At 54.0% G+C, this 23481-nt stretch overlaps 1 protein-coding gene across 1 annotated transcript; it reads right to left on the bottom strand.

The window, feature by feature from the left end:
* Positions 1-15126: 15126 nt before the first annotated feature.
* On the bottom strand, positions 15127-18079 carry LOC308610091 (forkhead box protein J1-like; the record flags this gene model as incomplete). The annotated part of the gene is made up of 2 exons (XM_081259349.1): positions 15127-15894; positions 17582-18079. The coding sequence occupies 2 exons, from the start codon at positions 18077-18079 to the stop codon at positions 15127-15129; spliced, it is 1266 nt and encodes a 421-aa protein (XP_081115475.1).
* Positions 18080-23481: the final 5402 nt, after the last annotated feature.

Raw genomic sequence — 23481 nt, 5'->3', positions numbered from 1 at the left:
CTGATCCCAGCCCTTTTGGATGGGATATTTCTGCTCGCCAAAGAGCTAAATGAGGGCAAAGAGGTGAGGGGATGGGGGAGAGAGCAGGAACTGTCTGAGAAACAGGAGTGAAGGGCCACTTCTCACCCGGGTATGTCTTGGTTATGGAACCAAGGCCTTGAGGAATCTCTCTGAGCCTCTTCCTGGGAGAAGACAGACCCTCCAGAAAGGGTGAAGACAATGGCTTCCTCTTAGGGTTCCTGGCCACTGTGGCAACTGTTTACCTGCATCTCCTTCATCTCAGGTAACACCACACTCTGAATACTACCTGCCGGGAGAGGAGGTGGATCTGTATACCACCACCCCAGGCTATGGGAGCGCCCCCTTCCCTAGTGCTTCTGGGACTCAGACTTCAAGGAGATCAGGAAGTGTGGTTATTGCTGGAATCATCAATATGAAAGGGGCTGTAAGAATGTTTCGGGGAAAGGAAGGACATTAAATGGGGCCTGAAACAGCAGAGCCCACTGCAGGATTTCAGAGCGGGTGGACACGGGAACTCAAGGCAGAAGCTGAGATTCAGGCTTGGCTCATGTAGTGTCTGTCAGGACCACAGGCCTCCCCCTGCCCACCCCCAGGGCAGGATGTGAACCACAACCACCAGGCAGTGAGGGTCACCACGCACCTGGTGGTGCAAAGCAGCCACACAGGAGGTGCAAAATATTCCCCGGCACTGGGCTCTCTTTGAGGCCTTGGGAAGGACCCTGAAAAGCTCTTCTAGGGCAACAATTCCAACTACTAATTCAGGCCATCATGGTGGGCATAGCCTAGGGCTCTGTCATATCTCAGCCTCACAAAATGTTGGATCCCACTTTGCTTCTCAATCTCATGCTCCACTAAATAACCACCTCTTCCAAAAGCCAGCAGACAATGCATCTATCAGAGAGCTATGAGGAATCCATTGATAACACTAGTGTTGAGGGACGAAGAGCCAACAGCTTACGGTCTTGCTGTTTCAGGCTGTTATTTCTATGCCCTACACCAGAGTGAGGTGGGGTGCACATGTGATTTGAACAATATCTCTAAATCTCTGATGAGCCTATGGAAGGCAGTACCTCCGGCTCCCCCCATCAGGCTCAGCTGATCTGGAGGACAGGGGAGGAAAACCGGTGGGGTGGGGAGCCTCCCAGACCACCACTGACCCCAGCTCAGCCCTTCCCCCTACCTCCTTTGGGGTTCCTGGGCACCAAATGAGAACCACCGGTCCACCCCTCTCTCAGCTTCTTTCTTCAACTCTTTCAGAAAAGCGGGGTGGAGACGGGGGCAGCAGGGATAAGAATGCCACCTGACAGGGCGGTAGTGATGAAACGTGATAATATACGACAGTCCCTAACAAGTGCCTGGTACATAGAGGGGGTCAAAAATGCCTTTGCAGTGTCACCTTAGGATGGAGCCCCAGGCCTTCCTGAGTGCACCTGATCATAAAGAAGTCCCCGGTAGGTCATCATTTAACTGAGGGATTCTCAGATTCAAGGCCTCCTTCCTAAGCAGACACACGAGGCATAGCCTCTGCTACCAGAAGCAAGAACTGTTTTCCCAACCAACCTTCTGGTGGTTGCCACTGCTTCTTGTCCTTGAGAGAGGAGCTCCTAATGCATTTTGAGGGAAACCCCACTTACAGTGCAATATGGCTTTCCCTTCTCACAGGAGTCATCCCCCAACGCCACCCCAAACTGCAGGTCTCAGATTGGTTATGATGTCCCAGAGACTAGAAAATGCCAGATGGGTGTTTGTAATGAAGTCACCCAAACTCTTGAGTCTTCTTGGTCTACCTCCTAAGGAGAAAAAAAAGAAAAGATGCACAAGAAATAACCAGTCTGTAGGCCACAGCTCCACCTGAAGATCAAGATACAGTGGAAACATTCCAGAGAGTCTCTGCAAAGGGTCTCATGAGCTGCAGTTCGAGTGGCTTTAGCCCACAAGGAGAAAAGAGGTTTCCAGTCCCTTCTGAGAGGGGAAGGATCACGGTTGCGGAAGAAGATGAGTCTGGGAGAAGGGTCAGGTGCCCTCAGCATCCAGCTTTCACGTGGGTCTCAAAAGTCTCCGTGTGTCTTGCTGAGGATGCCCAGGAGGTCAGTGGTGCCATGAGGCCAGGATGGGATGTGAGAACGGGAGGAGAGCCCTGGTACAGGGGCTAAGGCTCTCAGATGGCCAAAGGATCCCACACGCAGAGCCTGTTCTCGGGGTCCTCCAGGCTGCCAGAAGATGAGCGTCTGCACTGCGTGTTCCGACGACTCACCACGTTGTCGTCAGCCTGCCAGGCACCTGAGAAGAGGAAAGGAAGGTTACCGGACCTTTGGTTTGGTGTAGATGGTGTCTCTGGCAGGACAGTCCGGAGTTTGGCACGAAAACTGGCAAGATGAGCATTACCTGGAACTCCCACAGGGTGCAAACCACAGCACGTGAAACTTGGGAGCAGTGGCGTCCAGTGGGCGAGGGACAGTCATGGCCACTGTGGCCCTCTGATGGAGGGACATGCAGGATGGTCCTTGTTTTGTGAGCTTGCCGTAGGCTCCACCTTTGTATCTTTATTTGGTCTTGAAGTTTGCCTAAGTGTTAGAGCGGACCAGGAAAAGAAACTGAGTCTGGCTGAGACTTTCACGAGAGCAGGAGGAGGTGAAGGGGAGGGAGAAGAGTGTGTTAATTTGGGCTCAGAGTTAGTGTTTGCTGTGGGGGCCAGGGTGGGGCAGGAAGGGACTGGCTGCCCAGCAGGGTGGCAGGGACCAAATGGCATGGCAGAGAACAGAGTGACAGCTGTTCCTCTCCTTCTGCACCTGAACAGCCCACCGAGAGTTGCTATCAGCTGGTGCCACCAACCCCAGGAGACATTAGCTCCAGAGCTTTGGGGTCCCCCGGGTACCGTCCACGAAACTCATCATCTTCCCCCCTTGTACTGCAGTTCCTGCACGAGAAGCACCCGCTGCCCATGCTGGAAACCCACTCTTGATGCTTCTCTCTCCTTCATGCTCTGTATCCAATCCACCATGACCTCCTGCTTGTTCAAGCTCTAGTAAGGTCTAAATCTGTAGTCAGAAAACCGGGATACAGCCCCAGCTTGTAACGTACTGACTGTGTGACCTTGGGCAGGTCACTGTACTCGGAGCCCAGGTTTTCCCATCCATCAGATGGGAGACAAGTACTTACTCCCCAGGGATGCTGTGAGACTAAGCGAGGTGACATGGAAGAGTGGTGAGCAGGGTGCCTGACTCACAGAATGTGCGCGAAAACCATCCGCCCCCCAGGCCTTGTTCAGGCTACACTCATCTCCCCCAAGTCGTCCTCCCATCGCACAGACTGACTCCATCTGATTCAGTCCCCCCAGTGCAGCGAGATGCCCCTTCTGAAGGGAGAGGATGAAGCCCTAACAACCTGAGTTTGGGGAAAGCCTTCCATTCTCTGGCCGAGGACTGCTGAGCTGCCTCTTTCAGCACCTGCCCCCAGAAGGCCCACCCTGAAGCCAGATGGGGTCCAGCATGCTCCAAAGTGTTCCCCCACTGGCCCGTACGACCACCCAATTTCTCATGCTGTGTGGAAATTGCTGGATCCTCCAGCACACGGTGATCACTTCCAGGGCAGAGCCGAGAGCCATGCCCTTCAGAGGGCTCAGTTCGTGGACGGAGCCAGCTGACCCTGGAGGGTGGGCGTGAGGCTCACTGTGTCACATTTGAGGGAGGCCACTCACCAATGTCTGGGGTCAGCTTCAGGTTAGGCCAGCCCAAGACACAAAACCCTTTAATGGCAGAAGCACTGGGATTCAGCGGGTATAAATTGTGTATACCCATAAATGTCCTGGTGTGCTAATCCGCCCTAAGGCTCTAATAATAGTCTTGTGGAGGTGGACCCCAGGGAAGGGGAGTGAGTGGGAGAGGAAATGTTTAGGTATCTCTCACAGCCAGACGGAATGCGGGGATCTGTACTCCCTGGGGGTACCGGAGTCCGGCACATGGGTCCACAGTGCTTTACCGCTCTAAGGGTGACAGGATGAAGAGCAGGCAAGATTGCCCTTTTAAGTTAGGAACCCCCAGATGAAATAAGTTGTTCCTTCATTTTATATAATTTGGTAGATCTCATACTTATTCCTCTGTGTTTAATGGGCAGGACTCCGGAACTGTGGCTGTTTGGTATGAAAGACCAAAAGCAAATGGTAAAAAGGAGAGAAGACACACACACACACACACACACGCACACGCACACACACACACACACAGAAAGTCAAATCAAAACACTGCCACAGCCTCACCGCCACCACCACTGGCTGCCAGGCTGCCTGGCTCTGAATTCCTGAGTCCTTGCTACAAACACCACCGGTCCAGATTCTGAGCCAGGGCTGAAAACTGGCTCCTTCTGAAACAGCCTCAAGACTCAGACCTGAAGTCTCTGATCTCCCCAGCTTCTTAGTACAGTCGTTGGTGCTCTTTCCTCTAAAAAGGCTTCTGCCAGACCCTCGGCGAAACCCTGCTGCTCCGTGCATCCTGGATGCAGAAGGTAAGCCTGGAAGGCGCAGGAGGACTTCCTGAGCGAGTGCTGCCATTCTGTCCAGCCCTCAGCCAGAAAAGGGAGCCTGGAGATTGAAAATCCTTCACGGGAGGTACAGAAAGGTGGTTCCCACTTAATTCCATCCTCAGGCTCAGAAACGGGGGAGTTAGGAGACCTCTAGAGGCAGATTTGGGGAGCACATCTAGGGGGATTCCACACACCTCTTTCCTGCCTCTACCCAGGCACTAATTAAATTTAAGGTCTGTAACAGTTCCACCATCTTGTAGAGTTTCTCTCCAAGAAAAGAGAAAGTTAATTCCGATTTTTCCTTAGTATCTGCGAAGCATAACCCTTCCTAGTGGCGTCTTAGTCTTGGGTTATTTCAGGTCTCCATAAGTACTTTTCTTTGTTTTGTTTTTGGCTGTGCAGTGGCTTGGAGGATCTTAGTTCTCCGACCAGGGATTGAACCAGGCCACTGAAGTGAAAGTGCTGAGTCCTAACCTCTGGACGGCCAGGGAATTCCCTCCATAAGTACTTTTAGATTTCATCGGTATGCCCACTCCTGTCCAATGCCATCATTTAAAAACATCTGTATCGGGCTTCCCTGGTGGCGCAGTGGTTGAGAGTCTGCCTGCCGATGCAGAGGACACGGGTTCATGCCCCGGTCCGGGAAAATCCCAGATGCCACGGAGCGTCTGGGCCCGTGAGCCATGGCCGCTGAGCCTGCGCGTCCGGAGCCTGTGCTCCGCAATGGGAGAGGCCACAACAGTGAGAGGCACGCGTACCACAAAAAACAAAACAAAACAAAACAAAAACATTTGTATTTCCACTAATAAACTCAAATTATCTTTGCTTTTTCCCATCACACTCCCCAGAGCCTTTTCACAGAATGGTCACTGGTCCCCTGGCCACTATCCTGACGCCTGTGTGATACTCCATCAGGTTCCTTGGGGCCCCGTCTACCTAGCATGGCCTCACGCTTCTAATCGGCTCACCACCTACAATGGTCAACTCAGATTTCCTCCCTTTGAGAACCTTGCAGAACAATCTCAGAACATACCATCGACCCCCCCCACCTTGGTCTCAGGGCCAAAGAAGACCCAGAGGCTTCTTAGCGGAAGAGGTGCTGGAATGACACAGGTGCTTTCTCAACATCACTCCGACAAGGCTGATGAGAGCAGCGAGGATGGGGACCTGAGCCATCCTTGCCGCGAGCTGGGGCTCCTGGCAGAGCACCTGTGGGCCTGGGGATGGTGGACCACGGTATGCTCCCCGGGCTCCCTCCTTGTGGGCGCTCCGTGAGGGGAATGGCATCCATGTGGGGAGGGAAACAGCGTGGAGAGGGAGACCAAGTGCCTGAGAAGCTGTCCTGACGGCCAAGCCAGCCTGAGGCACCTCAGTCATAGGATGGAACTTTGAACTTACAGCTGAGCGTGGTGAGGTCTGTTGATTCCACGGGACCAACCACAGGGGATGCTCCTGTCATTAACCTGACATTAACCCGACAGATCCTTCCAGAGAGTCCCCCAGGTCTTTACTACCAGTGTGACGCTAACAGCAGAACCCGAGAAACATTTTACCAAGAGAGCAGATGCACTTTCCTTCTCCCGTAAGAGCCCTTGAGACCTCGGGGTGAGACTACGATGCGACCCTCAACTCCCTCTCCCGGCAGCCGCCACTGTCATTCGGTTTCATGTCTGGCCTGAACGGTGAAGCCAGTTTAATCTGAGAATGGCTGGCTCTCGAGATCACCATAAAGAAGCCCAGGCATTGTTTTCCTTCCAGGTCTCGCTCCCCTGCCGCAATCCCAGAGTGGAATAAACATCCACCAGCAGGTTGGCCCGAAGGAGTTAGGGAGAGGAGGAAGCACAAGGCCTGGGGTCAGTTTCCACCAGCATGGGTGGCTGAAACAATTCCCAGGAGCTCTCTCTGCCCAACACGGGGGTTGGTGGGGAGCCACTGCAGGGAGGCAGGAGCCTAGATTCCTCTCTTGAAACCCAGTGAGCGGCTGGCCGGCACAGCTGCCACAGACTCAGGGCGGAGTGAGGGCAGAGATGGCATCTTCCCCAACTAGTGACCAAAACAAATCCTGCCTGTAACCTTTGTCACAGAAGCATCCCCGCTTTTGTGGAACAGGGATTAATCTAGTCTCACAAATATGTTTTTTCCTGGAAAATTTCAGCATATTAAATACAGGCTCTTGCCAGTTAGGACCGGAAGCCTCAGCGAGGGCCCCTCGGATGTGCGTGCGCCCAGCAAGCTTGGGGTTGGGTGTGGGTGAACATGAACTTTCACATGAAGTCTGGATAACCTAAATGAGTTTCAAAATAAACAAACTGGACAGACAGACGTACATTTGGCAAAAAGACATGAGAAAAAAATGGACAGGCAGAAGCCAGGTAAAGAGTAGGAAGGCAGGAAGTGAAGTGTACCCTGGACCTCAGCCACTCTGGCCCAGGCCTGGCTGGGTCAACGCTAAGTGGGAAGGGACCGGAGAGCCCCTGGGAAGGCCGTGGGACGTGTCTCTGGGGATTATGGCTTCCTCCACCACAAGCCTTCATGGGGCCAGAGGGGTGAGGACCTGGGTCTTTTGCAATCTGATGGAGAGTGGCAACCACAGGAGTTTGTGTCCCTCCAGCACCTGTAACCACGTCGCCAAGAGAGTAAAGCACTGGACCCATGACGGGACGTGGCTATCCTGAAGCTTAAGTATGTCCAGGGCATGTTTAAGAGATTACAAACCACGCAACATGAAGGCAGTCTCTGCTGTGAACCCAGGAGGGGCAATTTCGACCTAGTCCACCGGGCAAGATGTGGCTTTAGAGCCATGGTTGGTGAAGCCCTTGGTGAGCACGGAGCAGAGAGACATCAGTGCGCAGAGTGTGACTGACAGGTGGGCTCCTCCTGAGAACTCATCCCGGATTCAGTTTAGTGTCATGAGAAGGAATAAGGGGCACGTTGATGGCCCTGATTGAATTTATAGAGTTAGGGCTCCAGGGAGAAGAGTCACCCTCGACCCCTGATCGTTCCTTTGGGATCCAAATCTAGGGAGCACAAGGCAACTGGTGGTCGCCCAGGGCTCACTGGGTCACAGAGCTAGTCTATAAAATGCAGGCTTTGAAATTCCTCTCTGATCCTAACTAACCACTCTCCTCTGAGGGGCTACAGGTTCCCTTTTCAAGGGCTCAGGCTCTCTTTCCAAGACCTTATCACAGAGGCCGTGTCTGCCTTAAACTGCCTGTTGATGGAAACAAGACGAGGCCCCCTGCCATGGGATCTGCAAGATCATGATGGAGGGGGCACGGTCAGGCCAAATCGGAAGGCTTTGGGGGTATTTTTGCGCCTTTCTCCATGCCCAAATAGATTCGTTTAGAGCAGAGTCTCTCTTTGCCCAAGGACTCTCCCGAGGCCGCCTCACTTCCTTTCAGCAACTGGCTCCCAGCACCTTAGCAAAGCCCATGCCTTCTTGCAGGAACTGCAGGGCAGGAGATGGGTGTCCTAGGGTGAGAGCAGGGGACCATCTCCCACCAAGTTCATGTTCAGCACACTGCCACTCACCGGGTAAGCAGACCGCAGAGCACAGCTTATTGTCCAGTGCTTTCATGCTGGCAATGTCAAAGTCATTGTTATTGTCACACTCCATACCTAGAAATGCAAATGTCCTCTGGCCTGTAATGGAGTTAAGGCAGTTAGAGAGGACCTGGCTGTGTTTTTCTCTGCTTTGCTGTCCTTAAAATAAAAATCTTAAGGATGGAGACAAAAAACATCAAATCATATGTTAAAAAAAAGACAATAATTAAGTGGGGAGAGTGGACAATAAAGGAAACTGTGTGGGAACATTTGTGTTCTCGCTCTGTTCTGCTCTGTTTCCTTAACTGGCCCCTTTCCAGCCTTTGTTCCTGGGAAATCAGGCGCTGGGGAGGTCTGTGGGATTCGGACACACAGACCTGGGCCCACAGCAGAGCTAAGCCAGGCTGGAAGAGCTAGGAGAGCCACGGGGGAAGTGACCCCAGGCTCCGGCCTGTGTCTGTCGGTGCACGTGGGGTGTGTTTATGACCACAAGGCTCTGCGAAATGACTAATACATAAAATGGCAATTAAAGCTCTTTGGTCCCGTAATTTTGCTCCTCAAATCAAAGAATCGCATCGCTTGCAAAATTATGATTTATTTTCTTTGAGACTTAATTTGCTATTCTGAGGATGTTTTAAGGGGCTGACCAGAAACCTACAGTCGTGTAAGATGGGAAGGGGACAGTTTTAGGTGTTATTTTTTCAAGCCCCCCACCCGTTTTTTTTTTTCCTTGGTGAAAGGCAGAGGAAGAAACATACATCTACTGTGTACAGCATGTCAGGTGGAAACCACATATGGAATGTCAGGCGGAAACCACGTACTGCCCTCTGCCTTTTAGAAGCAAATATTCTACTGGGGACGACAATCACAATGGAGAACTCGGAGCCTTGCACCCTGAAGACATCAACCGAGGGCAGGTAGCGCCCAACCCCGGCTTGGTTGGCGAGCGCGGGCGACAGAGGCACAGCCTCGGCGACCACCCCTCCTCCGGCACTACTTGGCCAGGAGAGAGTGGTCATGTGCACATGTGCACCCCCTGCACACCACACCACCCACCAAGCAACTGCCATGGCCAAAGCAGAAGCGGCTAGCATGACATCTGCATCCAGGCTGGGATCCAGGTTTGCTCTAGAGGTTGCCCTTCTGTGGAGGCACCTCAGAGGAGCAGACGGAAGAGACACCGGTTCCTGGGACGCCTGGTCCTACAATTCCAGGTGGGATTCCCAGCCCGCCTAACCCTCCCCCCCACCCGCCACTTCCTTGCTCTATATGTAGGTCCTTCCTTCGCTTCTCGGCTTACTAGAAACAAACTTCTTCCGACTGAAGATATGATTGACCTTATTTACAAAACAGAAATAGAGTCACAGGTGTAGAAAACAAACTTATGGTTATGGCGGGGGGCAAGGGAGGGGAGGGATAAATTGGGAGATTGGGATTGACATATACACACTACTATATATAAAATAGATAACTAATAAGGACCTGCTGTAGAGCACAGGGGACTCTACTCAGTACCCTGTAATGCCCTATATGGGAAAAGAATCTAAAAAAAGAGTGGATATATGTATATGTATAATTGATTCACGTGGCTGTACAGCAGAAACTAACACAACATTGTAAACCAACTCTTGGAATTAAAAAAAAATATCTACTTGAGGCCTGAACGATGGTAAAGAGACTCGTTCCAATAGCCTACAAACACTAGTGCACGCTGAGCTGCTAACGTCTCTTCACCTCACCTTTGCTGTGCCGCCAGGGCTGTGATCCTTCTGCTACTGTAACACCAGCCGTTTTCTTCACTAAAGCAGGAAAACCTACTGCCTAACAGTCGGTTCCCCCAAGGGGAGGAAGCTGTTCTCCTGCTTCAGATGAACTTTGGGGCTGCTAGAGCAGTTCTGTGAGACTCAGCTGAGAAGCTGAAGCAGGAAGGAAGGTGATGGCAGTTGCCCAAGAAGCTTCAGGATCTACTCAACGTAGATGGAGAACTCCATGTATCTTCTGCAGCCTAGGCTCAGAGGCCCAGAAAGAGCCAGGAAGGCTGCTGAGGTCCTTAGATACCCTGCTTGGTTTGATATTCCATCAAGAAGACGACCTTTCCCCAAAGCCACACCCTTAAGCAGTGCCACCAAGTCACACCAGTGCCCCTTTCTCTACCCTTCAGAGAATACCCGGGAAAGAAATATAATAAAAGGGAGCAAAAGACCAGGTCTTTTACCATCTTCTTGTGTGGGTGATCCGTCCTCTTCTTCTAGAACATCATTTCCCTAGGACAGAAGGAAGGCACTGTGAATCCATAAAGCAGTGAAATGAGTCTACTGATTGTCAGAAGACAGAACTAATCACCCTCATGGTATCCATACATTTCCTGTCCGTGTGAGATGGCTGGGAGGCCCAGCAGAGGCAGATTTTGCTTGGCGAGGAAGGATCGGCCCATAGGGTCCAGGTCTGAGGCACGTTCCAGAGGGACCAGGTCTGAGGCACCTAACAGAGGGACCGTGGGACTGTCAGGAATAGCCTTGGTAATAGTTCAGCTCACACTGTTTCTCTCAGGTGGAAATAAAAGTTGTCAAATGAAAAAGCAAACCGTGAGATCATAAAACTTTCAGGAACCCTTTAGGATCCCCAGTCCCATCCAGATACTCCTTTGAGAACATCTGGCTCAAGAGAAAGTTGTAGAGTCCCCACTGGGAGCTGGGCATTCCATATACTTCAGGCACACCTCCGTCAGAGCACTTCTCACGCTGAGTTATAACTCTGATTCCTCCATCAGATGGAGCTGCGGAATGGGTGGGATGGGTGGATTGGGGGTGTGGGCAGGCAAAAGCCATGTCACTCGGTCTTTGTGTCCCCCAGTGCCAGGAAGATGTGAGATGCCTGTGCCAGGTAAATACTAAGTGAATTGGAGGACAAACACCTCTCAAGGGTCTCGCCTGGAAGACTTCCCTCTGGAACTCACCCCACGCCTATTACGCTGAGACCAGCACCCTCTGCTAACCGGACAGTCCCTCTGCTCTGCACCCTGCCTCGAACAGATCCAAGAGCACCACCTTGGAAGGCTTCTTCCAGAACAGCCCCCATCCTATTTGCATCCTATGCCAGCGCCGGCAGTCCCTCTGACTGTGGAGGGGCACCAGCGTCCACCTTGCTCTTACCTCTGCATCCTGCTCTTCAGCGGTGGCGACGAGGCCCGCAAAGTTGCAGTCTGGAGACGCCGCTGGCGTCACCTGCCAAGGAGCAACAAAAGTCAAGGTGCAGATGCCACCGGCTCTCCTACCCAGGTCGCCTGGCAGCACACCCAAACCAAGTCCTCAGGACAGAAGTGGTGCCACATGGAAGATCACATCTGAGGGAGTCTGATTCAACAACCCGGTACCGTGTTTTCCAGGGCTCCCCTCCCGAGCACTGGGGGGCTTTGCCGATCTCCCTGGCAGGCCCTGGACTGAGCTCCTTGGGACTCAAGTACACAGCAGAGCAGAGCGTTTAGGGCGATCCCATGCTCCTCTCTTACGTCTCCTTCTTCTGAGGGGGTCCTGCTGGCGGCCCGGGGGCAGGGGACAGCCTCCCCGTCCTCTTCCATGCCAGGGGCGATGTAGGAGCCGGACATGGAGGAGACGGTGTCGGTGCTGATCTGGGAGGACACCATGGACATGACCTTCCTTCTTCAAGTCTGGGTCCCCAGTATGTTGAGGGGGGCAGAGGCGGGGAGAAGACTGTTTCCTGCCTTCAGCTCAGCTCTTCAGGAGGCCTGGCGCATTTGCTTCAGGCCAGCATGGAATCCCATCGCGGGGGCCTTCCCGTCACTGGAGCTGGGGGTGGCCTGTCCCGTGGGCAGATGGCGAGGGTCCCCAAAGACTGAGTTCCTGAACATTGCCCCTCATCCCTTTCCTGGCTGGCGATACATGGGGGAGGGAGGATATGGAAGAGGTGGAAAGTGAGGAGACAGAAAGCTGGCTTCTTGCTTTGGGAAGGGACTGTACCACACCTGAGGGTGAAGTGGCTGAAGGGCTTCTCACCTCAAAAGTGGAGATCAAAGGAAATGCGAAACCTGCGCAGAGAGCTTGAGTCATGGGCTCAAAGCCACACAGGGCAAAAGAGAAAGGACAGCTCAGTGCAACATGGGGTCCTGGATTGGGATGCTGGAATGGAGAGGAGCATTACTGGGGTGATCTGCAAGACGTGAAGGGGGTCTGCGGTTACATGGGATTACCAGGTCCGTGTTCATTTCCTGATTGTGATGGTGGTACTGGGATTATGGAGGCGTGTCCTTGTTCTAAGGAAACACACACTAAAGAATCTAGTGCTAATGGGGCAGCCTGTCTGCAACTTACTGTTAAGGGCGCAAAGTATATATTGACTGGGATTACATTGAATCTCTAAATAAATACGGAGTCACTGAACGTTTTTAGAAAAAGCCACCCAGCCAAGGGCCGGGGCAGGGATGAATAGGAGGGACAGGTTCCACTCACGCTTCCCGCCCCCTCCACCGCCAACCCAGAAATGCTGCCTGCTGAAAGGGTGTGTGAAGCCCTGTGTTCTGGCCGCTTCGGAGCCCCCTCTTAGCTTTGGCTGCTCGTTGGCAGCATCCATGGACCCTTAAAAGTGCCAGTGTTTGGGTCCCAGCCCCAGAGACTCTAGTCCCAAGCATAGGGATTTTCAGGAGCTCCTGGGGATTCTTCCTGGCAGCCAGAAGCTTCTTCAGCCTCTCCTTACCTGGCAGGCAGTTCTGCCAGCCCCTGACCTTGCCCCTCTTCCCCCAGCATGGGCCCAGGCAACGGGTGAGGAGGGGGGACAGTGACCGGCCCCACCTGTCAATCCAGGGTGTACCCCAATTGGCGGGTGCTGGAGGCTGAGCCTGGGGACCAGTGGAGAGGCTGGAGCCCCCATGTTCCCCCAGTGCTGGGGAGCGTGGGCAGGAAGGCCGGAGGGTGGTGGGGAGAGGGAGGGAGTCGTTGCTTAGGGGGTGAAGGGAGTCTCAGAGGGAGGTTGGGGCAGCCTCCTCAGCAAGTGGTGGGAAAGGGATGGGCTGCCTCCTGAGCTCTGTAAGGCCCCAACCCGGCTGGCCCTGCAGTGTGTGCACCCTTCTGAAATATTTGGAATAAGTAGCAAGGGAAAGCAGCAAGTTGGCGGGGGAATGCCAGGTTGTCCTGGAGCCAGCCTCGAGTGCAAGGAAAGAAAGGGGCTTCAGGAGAAAGGGGCCCGTGGAGGCTGGGCAGGATTGTGTGGGACAGTGCCCATTTGTGTGTGTGTGTGTGTGTGTGTGTGTCTGTGCACACGTGCCCGTGAGTGCTGGGGGAATGGGCTGTGCACCACAAGGGTGTGCTGGCGGGGCCACGTGCGGGCTCGGGGGAGAGATGGGTTCCAGGCAATGCTGGGGTGAGGGTGTTGAAAGGTGCCTGCTGAGTGTCACATATTTGCTGTGCCTCAGTTTCCCCATCAGAACTCTAGTACGTTGATTCCTCACAGGCTGGAGCTGTAGGGTCTAGGCACCCCCTCTTCCGTCTGCCCTGATGGCCTCCCTCAGCCCCAACCTGCATTGGAGGGAAGGCCCTGGGTGGGGTGAATGAACCCCAGGGTGGCAAGTGGGGCCCCAGGGGCTGGGGCCCTCTGACGTCACACCCTGTCCCTTCAGGAAGGGACCAAGGGAGGGAGGAGCTGGAGACAGGCCCAGGCGAGGACCGCAGGTGAGTCTGGGCAGGCCCTCAACTTGGGCGAGGTGGGGAACGTGAGCCGAGCCCTGGGCAAGAACGGCCTTTGTGAGTGAGTCCCCAGGGCCAGGGAGGGGGCTGTGCCTCCTTTGCCGCCTGCTGCTCGGGGCTGTGGGTACAGTCTCCCCATTGCACATATAGAGGTGCCGAGGCCCTGGCTGCAGGGGACCCCCGAGGGCCGCCTCTCAGCCCCTTTCTCTCTGGGGACCCAGAGATCATGAGGAGTGCATCAGGGGACACTCTGCAGGCCTTTGGTGCCCCCCATCTTCCCCCAGCCATTCCCCCTTGGGCCGTGGCCTCCCCAAAACTGGCCCATGCTTTTCCCCAGAGAAAGTTGCAAGCAGGTCCATTTTGAGACTTTTTAAAACTTTATTTTTAAAAATGATTTTATTGTAAATAACTTTCTATGAAAAAGGTTAAAATGCCCGATGGGTTAGGAGAGTGGATGTGGGATGCAGCCCAGGGCGTTTATGGTGGAGCAAGACACTCCCCTGCAGGAGTGCAAGCAAGGGCACGGGTCCATCACCCCATTCCTGATCCCAGTAGTTCTAGCAAGCACTGCGTCCCTCCCAGTTAAGCCTCAGCTATAGCTACACTCACTACATTAGTCTGTCTGTCCCCTTTCCCTCTGCAGCTTGGCTGCCCCAGCCCCTAACCCCCAGATCCCCATCTCCCCGCTGCTCTCAGCCTCAAGTTGGGCTCAAAGATTAGGGACACATGCCCTCTGCCCCACCTCTAGGGATGAAGCCAGAAGATCCCAGAGGCCTTAGAAAATCTCCTGGCTCCACCCAGCACCCCGGCCTCCTTTCTGTCTCCTCTCTCTTCCCCCCTCCGAGTTGCTCCTCCTCACAGACTGCCGGGAGAGGCCTCTTGGGTGTTAATTTGCAGTCACCTAATCAGCATTTGTTGTACCTGGGAACTTGCTGTGGATAGAGACCTGGGGAGGAGAGCAGGAGAGAGAGAAGCTTCGAAGCTAAGGTGTTCTGGGGCGGGCCCTGTACTGATGTTTCCAGCTTGGCCAGGGCCCCTCCAAGCTGCAGCTCTCATAGTGCAGGGCCCTTAGCGTGTCTCTGGGGCAGGGAAGAAGTGGGTCAATGAAACACTGTGTGTATGGGGGGCTGGGGAGCGGAGGCAGCAATTTTGGTCCTGGGCCCAAATTCTCAGCCTGCTGGACTAGAATCTGAGGATGGCCTGGGCTGGGGGCCGTGTGGCCTGGTGGGTTGACCTGGCCCAGCCCCTGCCTGGGTGGTAGGGTGTCCATGGGCCTGCACTGGCGGGGAGGGGGGCAGTCTGGGCCCAGACTTCGGTGCTGTCTGGAGGTGAGGCAGGGCCTGTCTTCTTACAAGAAGGCGGCCAGGCTGGCCCAGTCATTCAGGTCAGAGGCCAGTGTGGCATCCCCGGCCTCAAAGAGGGGCTCGGGGGGCAGGGAGCTACGGGTGCTCTCGTCCCAGGGGTGCTCCATGAAGGATGGGGCCAGGAAGGTCTCATCAAAGTCCAGGCTTTCGGTAGCCGGCTCCACTGGAGGCCCCAAGGTAACAGGGCAGTCGATGTGGTGGCCAAGGATGGTGAGGTCCACGTCCCCGTGTGAGGCAGGGCTCAGCGGCGGGATCAGCTCCGAGGTCTCCAGCGTGCCCAGCTCCCCGTCCAGCGTGCCAGCGTCCAAGATGGCCTCCCAGTCAAAGTTGCCCTTGAGGGGTTCCAGCTCAGCCTGCTCCTCCTGGGTCAGCAGCAGGGGGCTGGAGGGCCGCGGGACCTTGGCCTCCTGCTTGGGCAGCGGCTGTTGACGCTTACGCCCCAGCCTGCCCTTGCCTGCACCCCAGCCTGCCTCCCCAGTGGCCTCCTCGAACTCCCGCAGCAGCTGCTCGGCCTCGGTGCTCACGGTCAGTGGCCCGGCCCATGGGGCGGCGCTGGGCTCTGGCGTGGCCTGGCGGGCAAAGGCCGGGTGGATGTGGACTGGGGGCAGCCGCCGCTTCTTCAAGGCCCCACTCAGCAGCCGCTCGGCGTACTGGGGGTCGATGCGCCAGAAGCCCCCCTTGCCTGGCTCGTCCTTCTCCCGAGGCACCTTGATGAAGCCCTTCTTCAGGGACAGGTTGTGGCGGATGGAGTTCTGGACACAGGGAGATAGGAGAGAAGGAAGACAGCTGGGAGAGTGGGTGGGGTCAGTGATGGGGGGCTCCTAGCGCCACTGCCAGTCCCACCACCACCTTCTCTCCGATGGGGGCAGGGGAGACAGAAGCGCTGCTCTGAGCGGGAGGCTCTGGGACACCCGCCACGGGGCACCAGGAGCTGGGAGTGCTGTCGGGGGCTTTTGTTCCCATTTGCCAGGACATCTGCCTGCTCAGTCATCCGAGCCCTGAGCCGCAGGGTGGCTCTCAGTGCCAGCCTGTCCTGCCCTCCCTCCCTTACCCCGCTGCTTGCGGCCTCTGGTCAAAGGCCTTGGCTCCCCCAGGTCCTGGACAGCCATCTCCCTCTGCCTGGGCCTGGCTGGCCTTCTCTGTTTGTGAAATGAGTGAGTGGGTGTGAGGGTGTGTGTGTGTGGTGGGGGATGAAGTGTGGGAGGATCTGATGACTTTCCTTGTTTGTAGAGCCGCCTGCTGGCCTGGGCCCTCACCCACCATGTCCCCCTCCTCCCACCCCAGGCTCTGAGGCCTCAGTTGATTATTACCCAGCCAAGAGCATAGCGCTCATTCCTGGGGGCTCTCAGGCTTGGGGTAGGGTGGGGGGTGGTGGAGGGTGTCTGCTTTCTCACCAAGGTTACAAATGGTACCTGCCCCAGGGTCAGGGCCCAAGCAAACGTGGAATAGCTGTGATCACAGGAACTCTGATCCTGTGACCTGTGCCACAGGGAAGGATCTGTGCATCCTCAGGGTCTCTGTCCCCAAGGAGCCCCTGATCCTGATGGTCGAAGAGGCTGAGGGCAGTGTGTGCCCAGCCTGAATCACCATCCTGCCTTGTTCACGCCTGGGTGCACAGTCCAAACCACGCTGGGGCACAGGGGTCTGGGGCCTGGTGGGTGGGGCCGGCAGGTGAGTAGTGCGCCCTGGCAAGACTGGGAGGTTTACATGGTGGTCTGGGCCCCTTGGCTGCTCTGTGCCAGGTTCCGGAGACTTGGAACATGAAGCCAGTGTGGGAGGAAAGAGCCCCTGTGGAAAGCACGTGGCTGAGATAATTGTCCCCGCAGGGAGGTTGATGAGAAGAGGGGGAGGAGTGTAGGCAGGAAACTAGGGAGGCCTTGGGGTGGGGGCTGGCACAGCAGCTTTTGGAAGGCCACGTAGCCCTTCCACTGGGACACAGATGGCCACCACACCCTGCAGCACACCCCTCTCCCCTCCCAGAGCCCCTCCAGCCAACTGAAAGCAGGCGGGATGCAGAGCCGGGCAGCAACCATGCTCTGCCTCCAGTCAGGCCCTGACAAACTGACCTTGAGGAGGGTAGTGTGTAGGAATTCCAGGACTTGGGACACAAATGTGTCCCTCAGTCCATCAACCTACCCTGGGGGGCTGTGTCCACGCATAGTTCAGCCCTGGTCTTTGGGCTGAGCCTGCCGGATGAGGGACAAGTTCTTTCCACTTGAACCTCTATGTCGGCACCCCTGCAGCCCTCTGAACATCCTCCCTCCTCCGTCTCTGAAGTCAAAGGGGCAGCAGTCCAAGCACTGGGCTCCCTTGAGGTCCTTCCTGGACGGCCTTCTTCTCTCGGGGCCCTGGCCGTACCGCGCCTACTTGGCCTGCGGATCTGGGATGTGAGTCCAGTCCGCGCGGGCATGGGCAGGGAGGGAGGGAGTGCCTCCCTACCTGCCAGGTGGGATCAGCGTGGCGGAAGTAACAGAAGTTGTCCGTGATCCACTTGTAGATGGCCGACAGGGTGATCTTGGTGGCCTTGCTGGCCTGCATGGCCATGCAGATGAGCGTGGCATACGAGTAGGGCGGCTTCACGTGCGGGTTGGTGGCGTAGTCCACGTCGTCGGGAGGCGAGGCCTGCAGCCCCGAGGGGGCGCTCCGCGGCGTGCACAAGGACGTGGGCTTGCCGGGTGTGTGCGGCTGCCCCAGGCAGGCGGGGTCCGCCGCCAGGGGAGACCCCGGCTCGGCCGAGCCTGACAGCTCGTGGTAGCCGTGAGGGTCGGTGTCCCCTGAAGGCAGGGCGGGGACCTTGGCTTTGAGAATGGAGAATTCCTGCAGCCACTGCAGGCTGGTCAGGCTGTCATTCAGGGCGTTGGACTCCTCCAGGCCGCCTTCCGGTCCGGCCTCCTCCGCTGCCCCTGCTCCCGAGACGCGTAGCCAGCTCTCCGCCATATCTGCGGGCACTCTCCGAGGGGGCTGTCAACATCCACGAGCCGAGCCGAGGGTGGCCGCCGAGCTCTCCGGCCCGCTGACTCCCGCGGCTTCAGTTACGCAGCCTCCCAGAAGCGGGCTTCCATCCCGCGATCCGGGAGTAGCCTCCTCCAAACGGAATGTGGTGCCTGCGGGGACCAGAGCGGGAACTGAGCCCTCTTTCCCCACCCCCGAGGGGAGAGTGTGGGCGAGGGGGGAGGCTCTTACTAAAATCCTTCCTGCAGCTGGGGAGGATCTTTTACTGCCGAGGTCTGGGAAACAGAAGGTGTGCCCGGGGGTCCGACCCACACGGGGTTCGCCTCGCTCTTTTCCTCTTGGATCTTTTAGAGGAGACTTAATTAGCCAAACGAGGGAATAGTGTAGGGGCATGCGAGGCCACACCTTTCTCCCTCAAAGCGGGGAATTAACCCCCCTCTCTCCGTCCACAACCAATGGAAATGGGGCGAGAGAGTCCAGGAGGGCAGTACGACGGGTCGGGGGGCGGGGGAGGTCGTCTGATCTTTGAAAAGGGATATTAGGATGGGGATCAAGGGGAAGGAAGGAAACAATACAGAGAGTTATAAGGGGGCGGGAAGTGAGTGTCCCCCAAACGCCTCTGATGTCAGTCCCCGGGCCCACCACTTCCGTCGGGGACGGATGGGAGAGCGGGCTGCTACTGACGCCCTCCCTTCCCACGGCCTGCAGCCCTCCCCGTCCCTTACCTGGCTCAGAGCGCAGCCCGGTCCAAAGGAAGGTTCTCAAAGAAATTCCTACCACCGCCCACCCTCACCGCGGCTCTCTGCTCCCAGCTCGAGGGCCCAGCCAGCAATCCTCGTCGCCACTCACGCCCGCCGGCGCCTCTCTGAAAGCCAGCGGCCAGGGACCGGCACTCAGTCGCCGCTCACAAGGCGTCTCCTGCTGCCGTGGCGACGCCCCGCCCATATAAACAGCTTCCGCTTCTGCCATTGGCCAGGGCATCTCCAAAGAGACCGCGGGCTCTTAACCGCTCTCTCACGCGGTAACTCTCTTCCAGCTCCCTCCTGCCGCCCTCTCCCGCGCGCGACCCAGTCCCCTACCCGCCATCGCGTCCCGGCTCCGCGCATTCCCGCCCGTGGGCCCCGCGCAGGGCTCGGAGAGGCGCGCGGCTCGGCGCTCCCGCAGAGGCCCCGGGGCCCTCGGCGAGCAGTTCGCCGAGGGAACCGTACTCCGCCCCACCCCCTTCCCATCTGGGCTGCTCAGAGGTGGCGACGGCTCCTGGGACGCAGCCCGTGGCGCGGGGGCCAGGGCTGGGTGCATGCTTGGGGCTTTCCTTTCCTCTCCTCTGGGCTGCGAGTGGCACTTCCTCACGTTTCTGCAGCCTGTCCCTGTCTCCCGACCGAGTGTCGTCTTGGTGCCCGCAAGCAGGTCTGACTCTCCGATGCCACCTGCCGCTCAGGTCCGCAGAAACCGCAGCCCCGGTCGCAGACACCCCAAGGCGGCTAGGGTAATCCAGTGTTTCCCGTTAAGCGCTCCCTCCCCGCCCCGTCCTCAGCAAGATTCCCAGAAGCTGACATTCCAGAGGCTTCTTCGCAAGTGCTCTCCCTCCTTTCCAGATAGCCGAGGAGACAGAGCCGGTGGGTGAAACCCAGGAAAGCCGTGGACTTGCCAAATTCTGTGACTGGGGTCATTTGCCCCATTAATTTCACCAGCCTTTAAGTGACGCACTAACGGTGGACTGTGGTCCTTCCTCCTCCCCTCCCCCAGCCTCCCTCTAGTCACCAGCTTTCCTGCTCTTCAATGATTGAGGAGCAGCAGTTGGAAGTTCTGTGGTTGAAGGGGGTGGGTGGAGGTGAGGGCTCCTTATCAGGCCTCTGCGCAGGAGCTGTGCCCAGGGGATGGTACACCAGCTCCCACCCAGAAACATGTCTTTCCCTCTACCCCTTGCCCTCTCTCACTCCTCCATGTCCAGCTTGTCTTGAGTCAAAGTTTTTTTTTCTTCCCAAGTATTTATTGTTTTAATTTTTATTTTATTTTTATTTTTTTATTAGTTTCTGCTTTATAACAAAGTGAATCAGTCATACATATACATCTGTTCCCACATCCCTTCCCTCATGCATCTCCCTCCCTCCCACCCTCCCCATCCCACCCCTCCAGGCGGTCACAAAGCACCGAGCTGATCTCCCTGTGCTCTGCGGCTGCTTCCCACTATCTATCTACCTTACGTTCCGTAGTGTATATATGTCCATGCCTCTCTTTCGCTTTGTCACAGCTTACCCTTCCCCCTCCCCATATCCTCAAGTCCATTCTCAAGTAGGTCTGTGACTTTATTCCTGTTTTACCCCTAGGTTCTTCATGACATTTTTTTTAAATTCCATATATATGTGTTAGCATACGGTATTTGTCGTTCTCTTTCTGACTTACTTCACTCTGTATGACAGACTCTAGGTCTATCCACCTCATTACAAATAGCTCAGTTTCGTTTCTTTTTATGGCTGAGTAATATTCCATTGTATATATGTGCCACATCTTCTTTATCCATTCATCCGATGATGGACACTTAGGTTGTTTCCATCTCCGGGCTATTGTGAATAGAGCTGCAATGAACATTTTGGTACATGCCTCTTTTTGAAGTATGGTTTTCTCAGGGTATATGCCTAGTAGTGGGATTGCTGGGTCATATGGTAGTTCTATGTTTAGTCTTTTAAGGAACCTCCATACTGTTCTCCATAGTGGCTGTACCAATTCACATTCCCAACAGCAGTGCAAGAGTGTTCCCTTTTCTCCACACCCTCTCCAGCATTTATTGTTTCTAGATTTCTTGATGATGGCCATTCTGACTGGTGTGAGATGATATCTCATTGTAGTTTTGATTTGCATTTCTCTAATGATTAATGATGTTGAGCATTCTTTCATGTGTTTGTTGGCAGTCTGTATATCTTCTTTGGAGAAATGCCTATTTAAGTCTTGTGCCCATTTTTGGATTGGGTTGTTTGTTTTTTTGGCTATTGAGCTGCATGAGCTGTTTTTAAATTTTGGAGATTAATCCTTTGTCAGTTGCTTCATTTGCAAATATTTTCTCCCATTCTGAGGGTTGTCTTTTGGTCTTGTTTATGGTGTCCTTTGCTGTGCAAAAGCTTTGAAGTTTCATTAGGTCCAATTTGTTTATCTTTGTTTTTATTTCCATTTCTCTAGGAGGTGGGTCCAAAAGGATCTTGCTGGGATTTATGTCCTAGAGTGTTCTGCCTATGTTTTCCTCTAAGACTTTGATAGTTTCTGGCCTTACATTTAGGTCTTTAATCCATTTTGAGCTTATTTTTGTGTATGGTGTTAGGGAATGATCTAATCTCATACTTTTACAGGTCCCTGTCCAGTTTTCCCCGCACCAATTATTGAAGAGGCTGTCCTTTCTCCACGGTACATTCCTGCCTCCTTGATCAAAGATAAGTTGACCATATGTGCGTGGGTTTATCTCTGGGCTTTCTATCCTGTTCCATTGATCTATCTTTCTGTTTTTGTGCCCGTAAAACACTGTCTTGATTACTGTAGCTTTCTAGTGTAGTCTGAAGTCAGGGAGCCTGATTCCTCCAGCTCCGTTTTTCATTCTCAAGATTGCTTTGGCTATTCGGAGTCTTTTGTTTTTCCAAACAAAGTTTGAAATGTTTTGTTCCAGTTCTGTGAAAAATGCCAGTGGTAGTTTGATAGGGATTGCATTGAACCTGTAGATTGCTTTGGGTAGTAGAGTCATTTTCACAATATCGATTCTTCCAATCCAGGAGCATGGTATATCTCTCCATCTATTTGTATCATCTTTCATTTCTTTCATCAGTGTCGTATAATTTTCTGCATACAGGTCTTTTGTCTCCTTAGGTAGGTTTATTCCTAGGTATTTTATTCTTTTTGTTGCAATGGTAAATGGGAGTGTTTTCTTGATTTCACTTTCAGATTCTTCATCATTAGTGTACAGGAATGCCAGAGATTTCTGTGCATTAATTTTGTATCATGCTACTTTACCAAATTCAATGATTAGCTCTAGTAGTTTTCTGGTAGCATCTTTAGGATTCTCTATGTATAGTATCATGTCATCTGCAAACAGTGACAGCTTTACTTCTTCTTTCCCAATTTGGATTCCTTTTCTTCTCTGATTGCTGTTGGTAAAACTTCCAAAACTAAGTTGATTAAGTGTGGTGAGAGTGGGCCACCTTGTCTTGTTCCTGACCTTAGTGGAAATGGTCTCAGCTTTTCACCATTGAGGACAATGTTGGCTGTGGGTTTGTCATATATGGCCTTTATTATCTTGCGGAAAGTTCCCTGTATGCCTACTTTCCGCAGGGTTTTTATCATAAATGTGTGTTGAATTTTGTCGGAAGCTTTCTCTGCATCTGTTGAGATGATCATATGGTTTTTCTCCTTCAATTTGTTAATATGGTGTATCACATTGATTGATTTGCGTATATTGAAGAATCCTTGCATTCCTGGAATAAACCCCACTTGATCATGGTGTTTGATCCTTTTAATGTGCTGTTGGATTCTGTTTGCTAGTATTTTGTTGAGGATTTTTACATCTATGTCATCAGTGACATTGGCCTGTAGTTTTCTTTCTTTGTGACATCCTTGCCTGGTTTTGGTATCAAGGTGATGGTGGCCTCGTAGAATGAGTTTGGGAGTGCTCCTCCCTCTGCTATATTTTGGAAGAATTTGAGAAGGATAGGTGTTAGCTCTTCTCTAAATGTCTGATAGAATTCGCCTGTGAAGCCATCTGGTCCTGGGCTTCTTCTGTTTGTTGGAAGATTTTTAATCACAGTTTCCATTTCAGTGCTTGTGATTGGTCTATTCATATTTTCTATTCCTTCCTGATTCAGTCTTGGCAGGTTGTGCATTTCTAAGAATTTGTCCATTTCTTCCAGGTTGTCCATTTTATTGGCATAGAGTTTCTTGTAGTAATCTCTCATGATCTTCTATATTTCTGCAGTGTGAGTTGTTATTGAGTCAAAGTATTAAAAGCGTGCTGGAGAAAGTCGGACAGAAACTTTCACAAATAAGCCGACTGTGCAATTAATAGCTCTCCTTCCCTTGTGAACAGTTTTATTCATTTTTAAGAATCATGCAGCAGTCCATAAATATTGCATCCTTGACGTCCCCACTGTAGTGTGCCCATGAGTGTACTCCAGGGAGTGAGGGGTACACAGCTGGCACAACAGTACACACATACTTACACACAGTAGGTGTGCAGATCCTAAAGCAAAGTGAGCAAGCAGCATGCCAAGGTCAGGTGAACAGGACACAAACTCTCCCCAGGTGAGATAGCTTAACGTGTGTGGATCCGTGCCCAGGAGATGCCCCAGCGTGGGCATGACCTCTGGTGGGATGGGACTGGGGAGGAGAAGGAAAAAGGGCTCTGTGAGAAG

The sequence above is a fragment of the Mesoplodon bidens genome (assembly GCF_964165515.1).
Source record: "Mesoplodon bidens genome assembly, contig: HAP1_SCAFFOLD_150, whole genome shotgun sequence".
NCBI lineage: Eukaryota > Metazoa > Chordata > Mammalia > Artiodactyla > Ziphiidae > Mesoplodon > Mesoplodon bidens.
Note: the sequence above shows the minus strand (reverse complement) of the source record. Positions and strands in the feature narration are given on the sequence as shown.